The 19994-nt window shown below is 41.8% G+C and overlaps 1 protein-coding gene across 1 annotated transcript in view; it reads right to left on the bottom strand.

The window, feature by feature from the left end:
* Window positions 1-19994, bottom strand: part of LOC136874430 (X-linked retinitis pigmentosa GTPase regulator-interacting protein 1) — a 1071624-nt gene that overhangs the window by 260302 nt on the left and 791328 nt on the right. The window contains exon 19 of the mRNA XM_067148064.2: window positions 17527-17653. Within this exon, the coding sequence (XP_067004165.2) occupies window positions 17527-17653 (127 nt within the window). The remainder of the gene's footprint in view (window positions 1-17526; window positions 17654-19994) is intronic.

Raw genomic sequence — 19994 nt, 5'->3', positions numbered from 1 at the left:
TTTTAATACTTAGAGGTGAAGAAAAATTTTGCAATTGCCACCAAATATTGCTGTTGAATTCCCAAGTGTAGTCATTGCTTATCGTAACTGTCCATGTAGTTGATGTTGATTAAGTTGAATGGCCAGACCGGCCGTTGCAGCTTGCTTCCAAAAGGAGGCCGCTCGGACCCCTCAAGTACCCTGAGATACCGCTCGCCCGCACTATGAGGGGAGCAGAGGTGTTGAAACACGCCGCGCCCGCGATGAACATATACAGGCTGCGGGCAAGTAGCAAGTCGTGCGCCGCGCATCAGCCTTGGCCGGGAGGAGAGCTCCGGCTCGCCGTGCACATGACGTCCTCGCTGGAGAAGAGGGGGCCCGTCCTCTGCCCCAGTTGCTGCACGGCGCCATTAAAGCTAGGCGGCAGAATTGTGTTGGACCATCATCTTTTTGAGGGCACAGGCTTGGTGGAGAGGTTGAGGGGTCAGCGGCGTGCAGATGTCCATGGCATTTAATATAATCAAGCCACAGTGTGTATAGCGGGAGACGGGAGCGTGGTAATGGCCGTGGCAAGGATAGGATGGCAGTTTAACCAATCGGGGGAGGTTTACAAAAAATACTTAAATTTAGAGAAATATTATAGAAGGAGCGGAAAGCCTTAAGAGTGAAACACAAAAATATAACCTTCATATCCTTTCAAAATAATATGAAGCAAGTTAACACAGAAGTTACACCGGTTTCACCTGGGACAGGTGAACTCTAAATATCCTCTCGGTGGCTGGATTACTTAACAATAAGGTAACCGGCGTAAGGAAATCAAGAATAATGCATGGCCCATGAAATCTGGGGGCAAGCTTGCCCGCGGGAACAAAGTTCTTGACCATCACCTGGTCACCTACCTTCAAAGTGGTGGGTCTCCGTCCACGATCATACCTTTCCCTAACCTTTTCATGAGATACCTTAAGATTGGCTTTAGCCTTCTTCCAAAGATCTTTAATATTATCCGGATCTATTGTCTCGGGTAGAATGTCACTCAGAGACCAGAGGTTAGAGAGCGGCGTGTTGGGAACAAACTTGAACATCAAAGAAGCTGGAGTAAATTTATGTGATTCATGAACTGCCAAATTCAAAGCAAAAGCTAACCAATGCAGGGACGTGTCCCACCTGGAATGATCTTCATGATGATAGGCAATAAGTGCGGACCTGAGATTACGATTGACCCGTTCAGCCAGAGATGGTTGAGGGTAATAAGCAGAAGTAGTTACATGAGAGATGGATAAGTCAAAACAGAATTTACGAAAACGATTTGATGTAAACGCCTTAGCATTATCAGACACAATATATTGGCACGGACCAAAAGAAGCAAAAATAGAATTTAGGCAAGTAATGGTGGACTGAGCGGTAGCCAGCTTAGTCGGAAATAACCAAGAAAATCTGGTAAAACCATCTACGCATACAAAGATGAACTTGTTAGCATTACCCTTTGACTGGGGGAAGGGTCCTACATAATCAATGTACAGGCGTTCCATGGGGCGCGACGCTTGATGGGAAGACAAAAGGCCTACCTTGGTGGACATGGTTGGTTTACTAATCAAACAGGATTTACAAGCCTTTACTAGTTCACGTATTTCACCGTCCATACCTTTCCGGATGAACATTTCACGAATCTTTTCACGGGTTTTAAAGATTCCAAGATGCCCCCCTAATGGGGTCTCATGATAGTATTTGACGATCATAGGCACAAGAACAGCTGGAACGACAACCTTCATCATCTTGTCATGCCTCGATGGGCAACATAAAACACCATTCCTCAGAACATAAGGGACGATATGTTCCCCAGAAGAAAGGGTTTGCATTATCGGAGCCAGCGTCGGATCTTCACGTTGGTATTTCTCGATATCCCTGAAGAGCATGGGTGCATCAGTTAAGATGGCATTAACATCAGATGGTGTGGACTCGGGAGGTGATGAACTGTCGACTGGTTCATGGATCTCAACGTCGTTTGAAAACATACGGCTGAGTCCATCAGTGACAATATTTTCGGTACCTCTGATATGTCTAACATCAAACTGGAAGGCAGAAATACGGATGGCCCAGCGGGCTATACGACCAGTACGACGCGGCCTGCCTAAGACCCAGCTTAAGGCTTGATTATCTGTCTCCAGGTCGAATTTAACATGTTCCAGATAGAGACGGAACTTCTCTAAGGCGAATAAGACTGCCAAACCTTCGAGCTCATAGATGGAATACTTGGCTTCTTGAGCCGACAAAGTCCTAGATGCATAGGCGATGGGTCGCCTCCCTAGTTCAGTCTCTTGAAGAAGGACTGCCGCTACTGCTGACGACGACGCGTCGGTTTGGACGATGAATTTCTTCGAGAAATCAGGCATAGCAAGTACAGGGGCATTACAAAGAGCTAATTTAAGGTCTTCAAAAGCGGCTTGTTGAGAAGGTCCCCACTCGAATTTGATGCCTTTCCTACGAAGAAGGTTTAAGGGCGCCGCTCTATTAGCAAAGTTAGGAATAAACTTCCTGAAGAAATTCACCATACCAATGAACCTGGCGATACCTTTAATGTCCTTGGGAGGTTTAAAATCACGGATGGCCTGTGTTCTAGAATGATCGACGGCTACACCATCAGGTGACACAATATGCCCTAGGAAAGACATAGAGGGCTTAGCAAAGGCGACCTTGGACAACTTAACAGTTAACCCAGCCTTACGAAGGCGATCGAGAACTTCTCGCAGATGATCTAGATGCTCTTCAAAAGTCTCTGAAAATACGACTACATCATCCAAGTAGTGATATAAGTACTCAAATTTGATGTCGGAGAAGACCCTATCTAGTAGCCTAGTGAGTACAGCTGCTCCCGTGGGGAGCCCGAAAGGCACGCGGTTGTATTCGTATAAGTTCCAGTCCGTGGCAAACGCTGTAAGATGTTTAGACTCTTCGGCAAGGGGAATTTGATTATAGGCCTGATTCAAGTCCAAGATAGTAAAGAACTTGGCCTTACGAAACCATGAAAAACAAGAATGAAGGTCAGGAAGGGGCACAGATTGCAACACCACCTTCCGATTGAGAGCCCTATAATCAATGACAGGCCTGAAGCCTCCTTGGGGTTTCGGAACTAGAAAAATAGGCGAAGAATACGCCGACTCAGAGGGCCTAATAATACCATCCTTCAACATCTGATCGATAATTTCTTTCAGAGCCTTCATTTTAGGTGGAGATAGCCTATACGGTGGAAAACGGACAGGAATCGAATCCGTGACCTCAATTTTGTATTCGATCAGGTCAGTAACACCAAGAGTATCAGAAAACACCTCTGGAAACGACTGACACAGCTTACGAATACTATCAGCCTGCTCCTCAGGTAGATGTCTAAGGTCTAACAACATCTCATCCTGGGTAGGCAAAATAGAAGAACATGATGCAGAATTACACTTTAATAGAGGGATGTTACAATTAGAGGCAAATTTGAAAGTGCAAGACCTACTCTGAAGATCGAGCACAAGACCAGTGTGAAAAATAAAGTCCGCTCCCAATATAATGGGGCAAGACAAGAGCTTGGCCACAAACAATTTAACTTTCCATGTGAATTTAAAAATACGAATTTTGACCAATAAGGAACCTAGAATTTCTAATGGGGATGAATTAGCCGAAACATATTGAACAGGAGATGAGACATAGTCAGGTAGTTTACAAACAGATTTCAATTTAGAATACCATTCAGCCGAAATAATCGAACAAACACTGCCTGAATCTAAGAGAGCTGTTATAGGCTCGTTATTTAACTCAATCTTAAGAAAAGGAACAGGTGCGGGGGAATCCGCCGAAATCCTAAGACACTCTTTGGGACCTTCAAAAGATAAATTTGAAAATTGCTCGTTCCCTGAATTTACAACCTGTTTACCAGGGGCTGAGTCTCGGGAAGATGGATTAGTCGACTCAGCCGAAGCCACTAGTCACCTTTTATTATTGGCATAGGTAGAATTTGCACCAGAAGTTGAGCAGGAGGGGGTGCTATTCGAGTTTGGGCAATTCTTGGCGATATGTGAGAAAGCCCCACATTTAAAACAGCCTTGTGCTGAACCAGCTCCATTATTTGCCCTACTAGTTTTGAGCAATGGACATTTATTGCGAAGATGGTCAGGCGACCCGCAAGCATAACATTTACGGGGTGTGACTGGTCGGCGAGGTGGAGGCCGAGTATTACTAAACGAAGGAGGGGGTTCTTTTGCCACACGCAAAGAATCGGCGCACCTAACTCCTTCCGCTGAGACGGCCAACGCTTCAAGTTCAGAGAAAGTTTGCGGGCACGCCGCGAAACACAAATATGACCTATAAGATGGTGAAATGCCTTCTACAATAGCCTGTACAATCTGATCTTCAGGAAAATGAAGGGCAAACACCCTAGTATAAAACTTAATGTCTTGTATGAAATCAGCCAAGTTCTCATCCAAGCGCTGTACACGATAATAGCACTTCTGAATCAGAGATGACCTCGCGCGGGCGGGAATAAAATTTGCAAGCAAGTGTGCATGAAAATCTTCAATAGATGACTGTTCGGCTATGGCTCTTACTATTTTGTCAGAAAGAATACCAATTGCATAAGGATAGATGATTTGCAAAATTTGACATGGAGAAAGAGAAAACACAAGGGCATGATCCTGAAATTCAACAAGAAATCTTAAAAATGAAATTACTTCACTGGTGGTATTAACCGAAAACTTAGAGATACCTCTGAGCAACATTGCCAATGGATGAGGCAAGCTGCTAAACCCGGGTGACATAGTAGGCAAAGGTTTCAATGGCAAGGTAGTTAATTCAGAACGGATGTTACTCAACGATGCACGGCGTTCAGACTCGTTGTCCAATGGGGCAGAGATAGTTTGGGCAGCGATGGTTTTCCTATTTACTTCTCCCTTAGGAGGTTCTTCCTCACTACCTACATTCACTATGGTGGGTTGATCAGATTTGGGAGGAACTTCCCCAGTTAACAATTGAGTGACCTTACTAGATAATTCAGAAATATTTTCCAGGAGCGTACTAGCTTCCTTCCTCTGAACGTCATTCAGTTTTAGAGACAACAGATCGTTAACTCTATTTGAAAAGTGATATAGCCTGGCTTGCACACGCTTAATTTGATTAGGAGAAGGATCATTTTCATCAAAAAAAACTAACTACAGATGCTAGCCCAGTAATATTCTCGACGATCGTGGAAAGAGAGTCGTCAACTTCTTTCTCTCCCAGTGTGGGGATGGAAATGGGCAAATCAAGGGACTCTCTAAGCTTATTAGTATCGACAGCAACCGTGCCTCCAGATTGCACATTTCTAATAGTTAATTCATAGATCAACTCCTCTTTGCGCAAATAGTTAAGGTGGAGAACATCGCGAGGGCCGGGCATGATGACAGAAAAATTTTGAAACAGAGAAAATTAAAAATTTCCGGCAACAGAGAAAATCGTTAGAGTTCGGAACAAAGCAATGTTTAGCCGTCAAAAGGGGCTAAATTGAGACCCATTCAACCACGCTCTGCTACCACTTGTTACCGAGTTTTGTGGTAGTTATGCGTGAAAGAAGGTGCGGGGTGGTGAACAGGTCTCAAGCTACAAAGTAAAATTAATTTAAAATTTAACAAGGTTATATTTTCTTTTCAAAACAAAGAAATAACAATTATGGCAGGTACAAAGTAGCAAGTCCAAAGGGTAGTTACAATATTTACAGGATTTGGGCTTCGCGCCCTGACTTCACAATGCTAGGGCAATCAGCTCAGTTTTACCCCAAACACAAGTTTCAACAGAGGGGCAGAAAACCCCATTCATGCCTAGGAGCCCTTGCTCCAAATTACACTGAAAAGCCTCCACGAGGCATACAACACTCAATTTTCAAAAGAGCCACTCGCTCTCAAATTTAAGCCTCTCCCAGGCCACACCAAACTCCACCTTCAAGCTGTCCTCAACGGACATAAACACAGGGGTAAAATACCCAATCTACTGAGGTCTATTAAATGAAAAGAAGGTTAATTAAATGACCTCTAAAATAGCAATTTGAGAGGAGGCGAACTTGCACTCCTAATACACTTTGATTAAGACCTACTTGGCACTAGGCCGTTAATACAAGGGCTAATCCCATACTAAAGAGGTGACTTAAGAAGAGAACAATTTGTTTTACGTTAACGACGAATAGGTTGAGAAAAATAAGTCCACCTGAAAATAATATGAGTGGGAGCTCGAGAGGGTTAGCACTCTCTATCCCAGTATGTAGCTTTAAAAGAGAATAGATGAAAAGAGTAGTTACATTTTAGGAAAAGGTTACATGGTGGAACGCTTCGAACCCGCCCCGAGAGTTAAACTGCTGAGCTAGCAAAGAAAGAAGTTATTAATTGGCCATTACCTTGTTGTTGACCGCTGCCGAGGAAAGAGGCGCTTCCCGCCTCCTGCTATGTACTTTATACACTGAAAGATGGAACAGAAGTGGCCCGGAGACCCTAAAATCAGCAGTTTATATACTCTCGCGGAAGGTTCTAGGCGTTAGGGGAATGAGAACACCCTCCCACGAGGATTTTATTGGTTCATCAATAAACCCCCTACACAATACTAAGAAGAAACACATAATTGGTGGAAAATTAATTTAAGAAATTCGGGATAGGCTAGATTTAAAACAAGGGGAAAGAAGGGGTTAATATTGCCAACTTAACCAATGACTGAAAGAAATTTAGCAAAGAACAAACATTTGAAATAAAAATTTCTCCAACAAAATAGTTCTTTGACTCCGCACTAGGGTGCACTATTGTTGATCTTCAGTAGTGTCCTCTAGAAGAGAAAGTTCACACTTCTTACTTCAAGCGAAACAAAAACACATCAAAAATGACACAGTTCAAAAACTCAAAATTTTCCACGTGATGACATCTTCTGAGAAAGTAGAGAATTAATAGCGTAGATAAAGTTCAGACTTCCTCCAGCAGAGGAGTTTCAACTGGCGCAAATTTTAAATTAGCGGCGTGGAGGTGTACCGCCCGGTACAATTATTATTACTATTATTATTATTGTACCGAGCAGCACACCTCTACGACGCAAGTTCAAATCTTGTGCCAATTTAATCTACTCTACAGGAGAAACCCTGAACTTTAAAAACCGAACTAACTCTACGGTTTATCAGAAGATGTCACTGAGTGTTTTTGATTTACTTTTGTTTTTCAGTGATCAAGAAGTGTGGACATTCTCTAACAGATGTCTCTACCAAAAACTATGGTAATACACTCTGGTGCAATGGAATGAACTCTCTTGAAGAAATGTTGTATTCATAAGTTTTGTCCTTACTAAATTTTGTTCTGTGGTTTGTGGGTTGGCAACATTAATGCTTCCTTTCCGCCTGTTTTGAATTCAGCCAATCCATAATTTCTGTAATTAATTTTCCTCCAAACATTGCTTTCTTCTTCGAATTTCCATGTGTAATTATTAGTGAATCAATAAAATTGAGGGGGTGTGTCTACTCATTCCTGAAAGGTCTCGAATTTTCCACGAGGGTATAAAAACTGCTGATTTTCTTGTCTCCGCGCCACTTCAGTAACATCTAGCTTAGTGTGTGGATATGTAGCAGGGGGCGGGAAGCGCCCCGTTCTTCAGGCAGCTGTTCTTCATCAAGGTAATGGCCTCTTAACATCTTTATCTCTTGCTAGCTCAGCAGTTATCTCTCGGGGAAGGTTCAAAACCTTTAATATGTAACCTACCACTTTAAAATATAAATTACTTTTCAGTCTATGTAAGAACTACAAATCTCTATTAGTGTAAAGCGGGGATAGAGAGTGATTTACCCTATCAAGCTCCCCTTCATTTTGAAATTGAGGTGACTACGTTTTCATAACCATTTCTACGCTTCCTTAATGTGTTAAGTTTCCTCATACGAGTCACCTCCATAGATTGGGATTAGCTCCTGTATTATCGGCCTAGTGCCTCTTAGGTTTTAATATGTGTATTTAGGAGTGCAAGTTCTCGCCTCCATTCCCCTTGTATTTAGGGCCGTTTATTTTAATCTATTATTTTTATTCATTTGAGGCCCATTAGAATGGGTACAAGTTGCCCCTGTTTATTTATAAGTATGCCTTAAAGGCAGTTAAGTGTAAGGTCTGCTTATGGCCTCCTGATAGGCTTGAACTATTGAGAGCAGGTCTGCTCTTTCCTAAATTTGATCTCTGTGTGCCTCTAGGAGGCTTAACATTATAATTAGGAGCAAGTGCTCCTTGGCATGATGGGGTTTTCTGCCCCTTTGTTCAATTTTGTACCTTGGTAAAGTTGGGCTAATAGCTCAAGGATTGTGACTGTGAGGCTCGAAGCCCAAAACCTTGTAAAGAAACCCCTGAACGGGTAAAATTATTTTGTACCTGCCTTTCTTTGTTATTTCACCTAGTGGAAATTGTTAAATGTTGTTATCTGTTATTTGTTTATTTTGAAAAGAAAATATAACCTTTGTTAAAGTTTTAAATTAACTTTAATTTTGTAGTTGAGACCTATTCCAGCCCGCACCTTCTTTCACCTCTGACTACCACAGATAACTCCGTAACAAGTGGTAGCAGAGCGTGGTTGAATTGGTGTCAATTTAGCCCGTTTTGACGGCTAAACATTGCTTTTGTTTCGAACTCTAACAATTTTCTCCGTCGCTGGAATTTTTCGATTTTCTAAATCTGTAAGGATCTGTCATCATGTCCGGCCCTCACGATGTACTCCATCCCAGCTATTTGCGCAAGGAGGAATTGATTTGTGAATTAACAATTAGAAATGTGCAATCTGGAGGCATGGTTGCAGTAGATACCAACAAGCTTAAAGATTTCCTTGATTTGCCTATTTCCATCCCCTCTTTGGGAGAGAAAGAGATTGACGATGCGCTCTCCACGATCACGGATAATACTACTGAACTAGCATCTGTAGTTAGTTTTTTTTTAAGAAAATGATCCCTCTCCAAATCAACTTAAACGTGTGCAAGCTAGATTGTTTCATTTTTACAATAGGGTCACTGATCTGTTGTCTCTTAAGTTAAATGACAGTCAAAGGAAGGAAGCTAGTGCAGTTCTCGAAAACCTTTCTGAATTGTCCAGTAGGGTTAGCCTTTTGTTAACTGGGGCAGTCCCCCCAAAACCAACCCACTCTGGTAAACGTTGTCAGCGAGGAGCATTCTCCCATGGGGGAAGAAAGTACAAAAACTGTAGAAGTCCGACAAGCTTCTGTTCCATTAGAAACTGAGTCCGTTCGTCGCACCTCCATTCCTCCCTTTGTGTTGAATAATGCACCTTCTGAATCTGCTTCTCCGCCACTTAGGCCCCTTCCGACTAAGTCACCTGGCTTCAGCAGATTGCCCCATCCTTTAGCAATGTTGCTCAGAGGTATTTCTAAGTTTTCTGTTAACTCTACCAGTGACGTTATTTCATTCTTAAGGTTTTTTTTAAATTCCAAGATCATGCTCTTGTTTTTTCCCTTTCCTCGAGTCAAATTCTGCATATTATTTATCACTATTCAATTGGTGTTCTATCTGACAAAATAGTTAGGGCAATTGCCGAACAATCATCTTTCGAAGATTTCCACGCCCATCTGTTAGCTAATTTTATTCCGGCTCGAGCTAGGTCATCACTAATCCAGAAGTACTATTACCGAGTACAGCGGCTGGATGAAAATCTTGCAGACTTCATCCAAGATATTAAGTTCTATACTACAGTATTTGCACTCCATTTTCCAGAAGATCAAATTGTACAGGCTATTGTGGAAGGAATTCCCATCTTTCAGGTCATATTTGTGCTTTGCGTCGCGTCCGCAAACCTTTGCCAAGTTGGAAGCTATGGCTGTTTCAGCCGAAGGGGTTAGATACGCCGACACCTTACGTGTCACGAAAGAACCCCCACCATCTTCTAGTAATTTTCGGCCTCCACCTCGCCAAACCGTAACTCCCCGCAAATGTTATGCTTGTGGGTCACCCGACCATCTTCGGAACAAGTGCCCCTTGATTAAATCCAATGGGACAAACAAGGGAGCAGGGTCATCCCAAGGCTGTTTTAAATACGGCGCTTTTTCCCATATTGCCAAGAATTACCCGAATTCTAATAGCACTCCCTCCTGCTCAACTTCGGGTGCAACTTCCACCAACAATCATAAGTGACTAGTGGCTTCGGCCGAGCCGGCTAATCCATCTTCCCGAGGCTCAGCCCCAAGTAAACCAGCCGAAATCTCAGGGAAAACTCAGTCTTCGAATTTACCTTTTGAAGGTCCCAAGGAATGTCTTAGGATTGCGGCGGATTCCTCCGCACCTGTACCATTTCTCAAAACTGAATTGAATAATGAGCCCGTAACTGCTCTTTTAGACTCAGGAAGTGTTTGTTCTATTATTTCAGCTGAATGGTATTCCAAATTAAAATCTGTGTGTAAACTTCCTGATTATTGTTCATCTTTGGTTCAATGCGTTTCGGCAAACTCCTCTCCATTAGAAATTGTAGGTTTTCTGTATGCAAAAATTAGAATTGCCAAATTTACTTGGAAAGTTAAACTGTTTGTGGCTAAGCACTTGTCTTGCCCCATTATACTAGGAGCGGATTTCATGTCACACACTGGTCTTGTGCTCAACATTCAGAGCAAGTCTTGCACTTTCAAATTTTGACAGTAATTTCAAAATCCCCTTGTTATCATGTAGTTCTGTATCATGTTCATCTATTTCGCCTACCGAGGATGAGATGTTGTTAGATCTTAGACATCTACCTGAGGAGCAGGCAGAGAGTTTTCCTAAGTTGTGTTAGTCATTTCCAGATGTTTTCTCTGGTACTCTTGGCGTTACTGACCTCATTGAATACAAGATTGAGGTTACAGATTTGATTCCAGTCCATTTTCCGCCTTATAGGCTGTCTCCACCTAAAATGAAGATCTGAAAGAAATCATTGATCAGATGCTAAAAGATGGTATTATTCGCCCCTCTAAGTCAGCATATTCTCCGCCTATTTTTCTAGTCCCGAAACCCCAAGGTGGCTTCAGGCCTGTGACTGATTATAGGGCTCTCAATCGGATGGTGGTGTTACAATCTGTGCCCCTTCCCGACCTTCACACTTGTTTTTCATGGTTTTGTAAAGCAAAGTTCTTTACCATCTTAGATCTTAATCAGGCTTATAATCAGATAGCGCTAGCAGAGGAATCTAAACACCTGACAGCTTTTGCCACAGATTGGAACTTGTACAAATACAACCGCGTGCCTTTCGGGCTCCCCACGGTGGCAGCTGTGCTTACGAGACTGCTAGATAGGGTCTTCTCTGATATCAAATTTGAGTATTTATATCATTATCTGGATGATGTCGTCGTATTTTCTGAGACCTTTGAAGAACACCTAGATCATCTGAAAGAGGTCCTGAGTCGCCTTCATAAGGCAGGGTTAACGGTGAAGTTGTCCAAGGTTGCCTTCGCTAAACCTTCCATGTCATTCCTAGGGCACATTGTGTCGCCCGATGGTGTCGCAGTCGATCATTCTAGAACACAGGCCATCCGTGATTTCAAACCTCCCAAGGACATCAAAGGTATTGCCAGGTTCATAGGCATGGTGAACTTCTTCAGGAAATTTATTCCAAATTTCGCCAATAGAGCGGCGCCCTTGAACTTACTCCGCAGGAAAGGCGTCAAATTTGAGTGGGGGCCTTCTCAACAAGCAGCTTTCGAAGACCTCGAATTAGCCCTTTGTAATGCCCCTGTCCTCGCTATGCCTGATTTCTCTAAGAAATTCATCGTCCAAACCGACGCGTTGTCGTCGGCGTTAGCTGCAGTCCTTCTTCAAGAGACTGAACTAGGGAGGCGACCCATCGCCTATGCCTCTAGGACATTATCGGCCCAAGAATCCAAGTATTCCATCTATGAACTTGAAGGTTTAGCAGTCTTATTTGCTCTAGAAAAGTTCCACCTCTATCTGGAACATGTCAAGTTCGACTTGGAAACAGATAACCAAGCCTTAAGCTGGGTCTTAGCTAGGACACGTCGTACGGGGCGTATAGCTCACTGGGCCACCAGAATTTCTGTCTTCCAATTTGACGTTAGGCATATAAGAGGAACTGACAACGTTGTGGCAGATGGACTAAGCCGTATGTTTGCCAATGATGTAGAGACCCCTGAACAGGTTGATAGTTCTTCACCTCCCGAGTCCATACTACCTGAGGTTAATGCCATTCTGACAGATGCTCCCATGTTATTTCGGGATATTGAAAAATATCAACGTGAAGATCCAGTGCTGGCTCCCATTATGGAAACCCTTTCTTCTGGGGAACATGTCGTCCCTTACGTATTGAGGAATGGTGTTTTATGTTGCCCGTCAGGGCATGATAGGAGGATGAAAGTACTGGTTCCAGCTGTTCTTGTGCCCATGATCTTCAAGTACTATCATGAGACCCCATTAGGGGGGCATTTAGGCATCTTCAAAACTCGAGAAAAGATCAGAGAGATGTTCATTTGGAAGGGTATGGACGGAGAAATTCGTGAATTAGTAAAAGCTTGTAAAGCTTGTTGGCTTAGTAAACCCACCATGTCCTCTAAGCAAGGGCTTGTGTCTTCTCATCAAGCGTCGCGCCCTATGGAACGTCTTTATGTCGACTACGTAGGACCCTACCCCCAGTCAAAGGGGAACGCCAACAAATTCATTTTGGTGTGTGTAGATGGTTTCACAAGATTTTCTTGGTTATTTCTGACTAAGCTGGCTACTGCCCAGTCCACCATTTCTTGTTTAAATTCTACTTTTGCTTCTTTTGGTCCGTGTCAATATATTGTGTCTGATAATGCTAAAGCTCTCACATCCAATCTCTTTCGCAAATTCTGTTTTGATCTGTCCATCTCTCATGTGACTACTTCTGCTTACTACCCTCAACCATTTCTAGCTGAACGGGTCAATTGTAATCTGAGGTCGGCTCTGATTGCCTATCACCATGAAGATCATTCTAGGTGGGACACATCCCTGCATTGGTTAGCTTTTGCTTTGAATTTGGCGGTTCATGAATCCCATAAGTTTACTCCAGCTTCTTTGATGTTTAAGTTTGTACCCAACACGCCGCTCTCTAACCTTAGTGATATTCTACCTGAGACAATAGATCCAGATAATATTAGAGATCTTTGGAAGAAGGCTAAGGCCAACCTTAATATTTCTCATGAAAAGGTTAGGGAAAGATATGATCGTGGACGGATGCCCACCAATTTAAAAGTAGGAGACCAAGTTACGGTCAAAAACTTTGTTCCCGCGGGCAAGCTTGCCCCCAGATTTCATGGGCCGTGCACCGTCTTGGATTTTTTAACGCCGGTGACATTGTTAGTGAGCAATCCACCGAGAGAATCTTTAGGGTTCACCTGTCTCAGGTGAAACCTGTGTAAATTACTTGCTCATTGGATCTGTAACATCTTGTAAGAACACCCAAGGTTATATTTTTCTCTAAATCCTAGGCCTTCTGCCCCTTATATTTTTACATTTGGTCATTTTTTTTAATCTGCTTAGTATAAATATTGTAAAACCTCCTCCGAGGGTACTCTGCTGTCCTCTCCGTTCGGCCATTACCACGCTCCCGTCTCCTGCTAAACCACACCAGTGGCAAATTAAATAAAGTTTCCACGCCGCTGGCCCCTCAGCCTCACCACAAAGTCAGTACCCTAAAACATTAATGTCCAACACAATTCTGCCGCCGAGATCTTACTGTTTCGGTGCCCGCAGACGTGCTGCGCCGTACCACCACTGAGGTGCGGTACGGGCCCACTCCACTCCAGTGAGGTCAACCAGTGTACGGCGAGCCGGAGCCCTCCTTCCGGCCAAGGCTGATTTGCGGCGCACCACCTGCAAACTGCTCGAGGACTGGAAACAATCGTCGAGTCGGCGGCGTGCTTCACCACGACTACCCCTCTCATAGTAGCGGGAGAGGTGTATCTCAGGGTACTCGAGGTGTCCGGTCGACCTCGACTGAACTTTGGCAGCGGCGACTGGTCTTGCTGTCAAAATTAATTGACTGCTAATGTACTTCTGCTACATGGACACTCTATTAATAATTTTTTGACTTCAAATCAACCTTTGGTGGACATTGAAAAATATTACTTCCATGAATTAATGTTTTTGTTTTGCAATTCTACGACTACCAAGAAACTCTAAAGCTGGATTTTAACTAGTCCTACCCATCCATATTAATCAACTTCAGAGACCTCCAACTACTGAAAAGTTATATTTTTCTCTTCGAAATTCTTCTTCGACTAATCAGCAACAAACTTGGACTTTGTTTCTAAATATTTTGTTTTCTCTTCTGTGTCACCCCTTGGAAGGACTTTTGGGGGGGAGGTCTGTACCGAGCGGTACACCTCTACGACGCAAGTTCAAATCTTGCGCCAATTTAGTCTACTCTACAGGAGAAACCCTGAACTTTAAAAACCGAACTAACTCTACGGTTTATCAGAAGGTGTCACTGAGTGTTTTTGATTTACTTTTGTTTTTCAGTGATCAAGAAGTGTGGACATTCTCTAACAGATGTCTCTACCAAAAACTATGGTAATACACTCTGGTGCAATGGAATGAACTCTCTTGAAGAAATGTTGTATTCATAAGTTTTGTCCTTACTAAATTTTGTTCTGTGGTTTGTGGGTTGGCAACATTAATCCTTCCTTTCCGCCTGTTTTGAATTCAGCCAATCCATAATTTCTGTAATAAATTTTCCTCCAATCATTGCTTTCTTCTTCTTCTTCTTCTTCTTCTTCTTCTTCTTCTTCTTCTTCTTCTTCTTCTTCGAATTTCCATGTGTAATTATTAGTGAACCAATAAAATTGAGGGGTTGTGTCTACTCCTTCCTGAAAGGTCTCGAATTTTCCACGAGGGTATAAAAACTGCTGATTTTCTTGTCTCCGCACCACTTCAGTAACATCTAGCTTAGTGTGTGGATATGTAGCAGGGGGCGGGAAGCGCCCCGTTCTTCAGGCAGCAGTTCTTCATCAAGGTAATGGCCTCTTAACATCTTTATCTCTTGCTAGCTCAGCAGTTATCTCTCGGGGAAGGTTCAAAACCTTTAATATGTAACCTACCACTTTAAAATGTAAATTCCTTTTCAGTCTATGTAAAAACTACAAATCTGTTTTACTGTAAAGTGGGGATAGAGAGTGATTTACCCTCTCAAGCTCCCCTTCATTTTGAAATTGAGGTGACTACGTTTTCATAACCGTTTCTACGCTTCCTTAATGCGTTAAGTTTCCTCATACGAGTCACCTGCATAGATTGGGATTAGCCCCTGTATTATCGGCCTAGTGCCTCTTAGGTTTTAATATGTGTATTTAGGAGTGCAAGTTCTCGCCTCCATTCCCCTTGTATTTAGGGCCGTTTATTTTAATCTATTATTTTACTGGGCGAGTTGGCCGTGCGTGTAGAGGCGCGCGGCTGTGAGCTTGCATCCGGGAGATAGTAGGTTCGAATCCCACTATCGGCAGCCCTGAAAATGGTTTTCTGTGGTTTCCCATTTTCACACCAGGCAAATGCTGGGGCTGTACCTTAATTAAGGCCACGGCCGCTTCCTTCCAACTCCCAGGCCTTTCCTATCCCATCGTCGCCATAAGACCTATCTGTGTCGGTGCGACGTAAAGCCCCTAGGAAAAAAAAAAATCTATTATTTTTATTCATTTGAGGCCCATTAGAACGGGTACAAGTTGCCCCTGTTTATTTATAAGTATGCCTTAAGGGCAGTTAAGTGTAAGGTCTGCTTATGGCCTCCTGATAGGCTTGAACTATTGAGAGCAGGTCTGCTCTTTCCTAAATTTGATCTCTGTGTGCCTCTAGGAGGCTTAACATTATAATTAGGAGCAAGTGCTCCTTGGCATGATGGGGTTTTCTGCCCCTTTGTTCAATTTTGTACCTTGATAAAGTTGGGCTAATAGCTCAAGGATTGTGACTGTGAGGCTCGAAGCCCAAAACCTTGTAAAGAAACCCCTGAACAGGTAAAATTATTTTGTACCTGCCTTTCGTTGTTATTTAACCTAGTGGAAATTGTTAAATGTTGTTATCTGTTATTTGTTTATTTTGAAAAGAAAATATAACCTTTGTTAAAGTTTTAAATTAACTTTAATTTTGTAGTTGAGACCTATTCCAGCCCGCACCTTCTTTCACCTCTGACTACCACGGATAACTCCGTAACAATATTTATTATTATTATTATTATTATTATTATTATTATTATTATTATTATTATTATTATTATTATTAATTTTACTGGCCACCTTGGACCATGTGAGTTCAAATGAAAGAATAAACTCCTCTGTACCAGGGACTCAAATACTAATCTCCGTCTCTGTTTACTTGGGTGTTACGTATTCTCTGTCTTACTTTATGGTGCTAAGATTTGGACCATAACAGAGGACACCACCAGAAAACTTTAATACTTTGAGACTTAGTGTTACAGACACCTGCTCAGAATATCATGGGTTAACAGCATACATAACACTGAAATACTCCAACACTTAAACAAAAAGCTAGAGGTCATCCACAACATCAAAAACAAGAAACTTGAGTACATTGGTCATATCATTCAAAATGATAAGTACAAACCCCTTCCGCTTATCATACAAGATAAAACTGAAGGAGGACCGAGCTCGATAGCTGTAGTCGCTTAAGTGCGGCCAGTATCCGGTATTTGGGAGATAGTAGGTTCGAACCCCACTGTCGGCAGCCCTGAAAATGGTTTTCCGTGGTTTCCCATTTTCACACCAGGCAAATGCTGGGGCTGTACCTTAATTAAGGCCACGGCCGCTTCCTTCCCACTCCTGGCCCTTCCCTGTCCCATCGTCGCCATAAGACCTATCTGTGTCGGTGCGACGTAAAGCAACTAGCAAAAAAAAAAAAAAAAAAAAAAAAAAAACTGAAGGAAGGAGAAGTAGGGAAAAGGAAGAATATCTTGGGTACAGAGTTTACGAGAATGGTATGGACTCAGTTCTCCTACTCTTTCACAAGTTGTTGAGTACAAGGTGACAGCCGACATCTGATGAGGATATGGTAGAGGAAGAAGGTGTACAACTGATAGAGAACCTGCCACCAAGATGATCAGTGGTGGCCAAAAATATTAAAATGTGAAATAAAAGTTTGAGATGTCATGCAACTGTTCTATCCATTGGCAGTATCATTACACCGGATTTAATGAATATCCTATAGGTGGCAGCACCGTGCAGACATACAAACATCATCAAAGTACCATTATAACAACACTTCAAGGGAAATTATGCAAGAACTTAAAAAACAAAAGCCCATTATTACATGAGATTATAACAATGGTTGCCACTTCAGACACGAAAAAAAAAGAATAACAGCACTTTGTTACATTTTTCGAGAAGTGAATGAGTGAAACCAAATTAATTTTATTGACAAACGATGATTTAGTATAGTGCATGTTTGTCACAGCAGCAACTGGACAATGCTTGCACAATAAAATAAATTCAAAAATATTTGACCTTGTCATTTGACTCACCCTCGTATTTTTGTCTAGCATTTTCATCACTTTCAGCTTGCTTTAAGACTATGATTGGAGTTAAATAGTTTACCTGTAGAAAATTCTTGCTGTGCATCAAGAACTTTCTCAACATCGGTGGTAGAAGATGAAGATAACTGAACCACATCACCCTTTACAATCACTTTATCTTCATAAGACTTGTCAGACGTTTTAAGATCCTGAAAATAATAATTATTCAGTAGTACATTAAAAAGGAATTGGACAGGGATTAATAAAAATGATCATGGCATTCTATAAGGAATGTTGTAGTTGTGCGCAAACACAAGTTGGCAGGATAAGTTGGTTCAAAATAACTAGTGGGCTGAGACAGGGAAGTGTTCTATCACCAATCCTGTTTACAATAGTAATGGATGACATCATGAGAACAGCAAAAGCAGCATATGGAGGAAGAGAAATGAACATGATGTTATTTGCAGATGATATTGTGATTTGGGGAGAAGACGACAGGAAGGTTCAAGAACAGTTGAATGTGGTGAATGGGAAGATTGAAGAATGTGGATTGAAAATAAGTGTAGAAAAGAGTAAAACTCTTGTTATGACTAGAGGGGAGAAAGAAGGGAAAGGTCAGATTAGACTTGCAGACAAGCCCCTGGAAGTAGTGGAAACGTTTAAATACCTGAAGCTGGAAGTTTTTTCTATCATAGTGTAAGAAATATGTTATGGGACAAAGATGTGCCAATGGAAGCAAAGGATACTATGTACAAGATGTATTACGTACCCATAACAACTTACGGAGCAGAAACTTGGACAATGACAAAGAAGGATGAGAGTCGAATACAGGCAGCCGAAATGAAATTCTTGAGGAGTATGATACAGAAGAGTAGAAGAGACAAAATAAGGAATGAGAAAATCCGGGAAGAAATTGGAGTGGAAAAAATGAATGATAGAATAGAGAAGAGCCGACTAAGATGGTTTGGGCACATAAAGCGAATGAGCTACGGTAGAATGCCAAAAAAGGTGATGGAAATGCAAATCCAAGGAAGGAGAGGCCGTGGACGACCACGATTGAGATGGAAGGATACCATCCAATGCAGCATTATAGAAAGAAACCTGGACTGGGACACAGTGTTGGAGGAGGAGTGGTGGAAAGACCGAAGAAAGTGGAGAGGAACCATATTTGCCCCTACCCGGCTACAGCTGGATAAAGGGAAATTATGATGATGATGATGTTGATGATGATGATGAGTACATTAAAAACAACATTTAACAACAACTCCAACCACCACACTGATTTTTTAATAGTTTTCAATATGCGATTTTTCTTTTTTTCTTACCAAAGGAAAATATCACACAAGAACACGTTTACGTCTTTGTATAACAACTTTATTGTCACTACAATACATATACTGTACTGTTCTCTTCAAACATCCTTTTATTTCTATTCTCGCACTTGTGATCTTTTTATTCCCAAAAAAGCAATCGCTCTCTTTTTTTAAAACAAACTACAAAGAATATATAGGCCTAAATGTTTCACCTAAGTGACCTATTGGTGATATTTCTTGGTGCCATATTGGAAGTCTTTGTGTGTTAATACGTCCATTGCTATGTCACAAGTCTTTAAAAATCTTGTCCATTGGTATCTTATTCATCGTAAACTGAGCATGCTAATATATAAGCAGGGCAAGTATATGAACGTTATATGTCCAGAGACACAAAACATTAATATATTAACACAATTTATAGATCATCGTAACTCCTATTATTTTATCTATTATGTTAAATATGATTACTGAAGGTTTTACCACAATCAGGATATCGGACCTACAACATTTTAGAAGCCAAAAATCACCACAAAAAGCTGATTTTTCTTTTCTGCTAACGATTTAATGCCACACTAACACATTCAGATTTTTGGTGAGAGTGATATGGGTGTTAATTAAAGTACAGCCCTGGCATTTGCCAAGTGTGAAGACGAGAAACGACAGAAAACCATCTCAAAATGCAGTATAGACAGATGACAGATGTAATATCAGTTTCATATATACATATGAAACAATATGCATCATCTTCTTTTGTTTTCTATTATTATTTGCTTTATGTTGGACTGACACAGATAGGTCTTATGGCGATGATGGCATAGGAAAGGGCTATGAGTGGGAAGGAAGTGACAGTACTCATAATTAAGGTACAGCCCATGCATTTGCCTGGTGTGAAAATGGGAAGCCACGGAAAACCATCTTCAGGGCTGCTGACAGTGGGATTCGAACCCGCTATCTCCCGAAAGCAAGCTGACAGCTACATATATTTATCACCCATAGAATATGTGTTAGAATCTGCAAGTGAAATATCTGCCCATTTCATGAAGCAAATCTTCCAAACATAATGATGTGTTACATCTTTCTTGGCCAAATCTTTGTGTGGTGATTTCACACCTGTGGTATGGTAGACAGGTAAAAAATGAGCCTCTTTGAAATGCTTGCTGAATGAAATTTATGTTGTCACTAATTCTCTGCATTATTTTATTGGTTATAGATTGTAAATACTACTTACAGTACTTAA

The sequence above is a fragment of the Anabrus simplex genome, chromosome 5, assembly GCF_040414725.1.
Source record: "Anabrus simplex isolate iqAnaSimp1 chromosome 5, ASM4041472v1, whole genome shotgun sequence".
NCBI classification, from domain to species: domain Eukaryota; kingdom Metazoa; phylum Arthropoda; class Insecta; order Orthoptera; family Tettigoniidae; genus Anabrus; species Anabrus simplex.
This window is presented reverse-complemented; position numbering and strand designations above follow the sequence as displayed.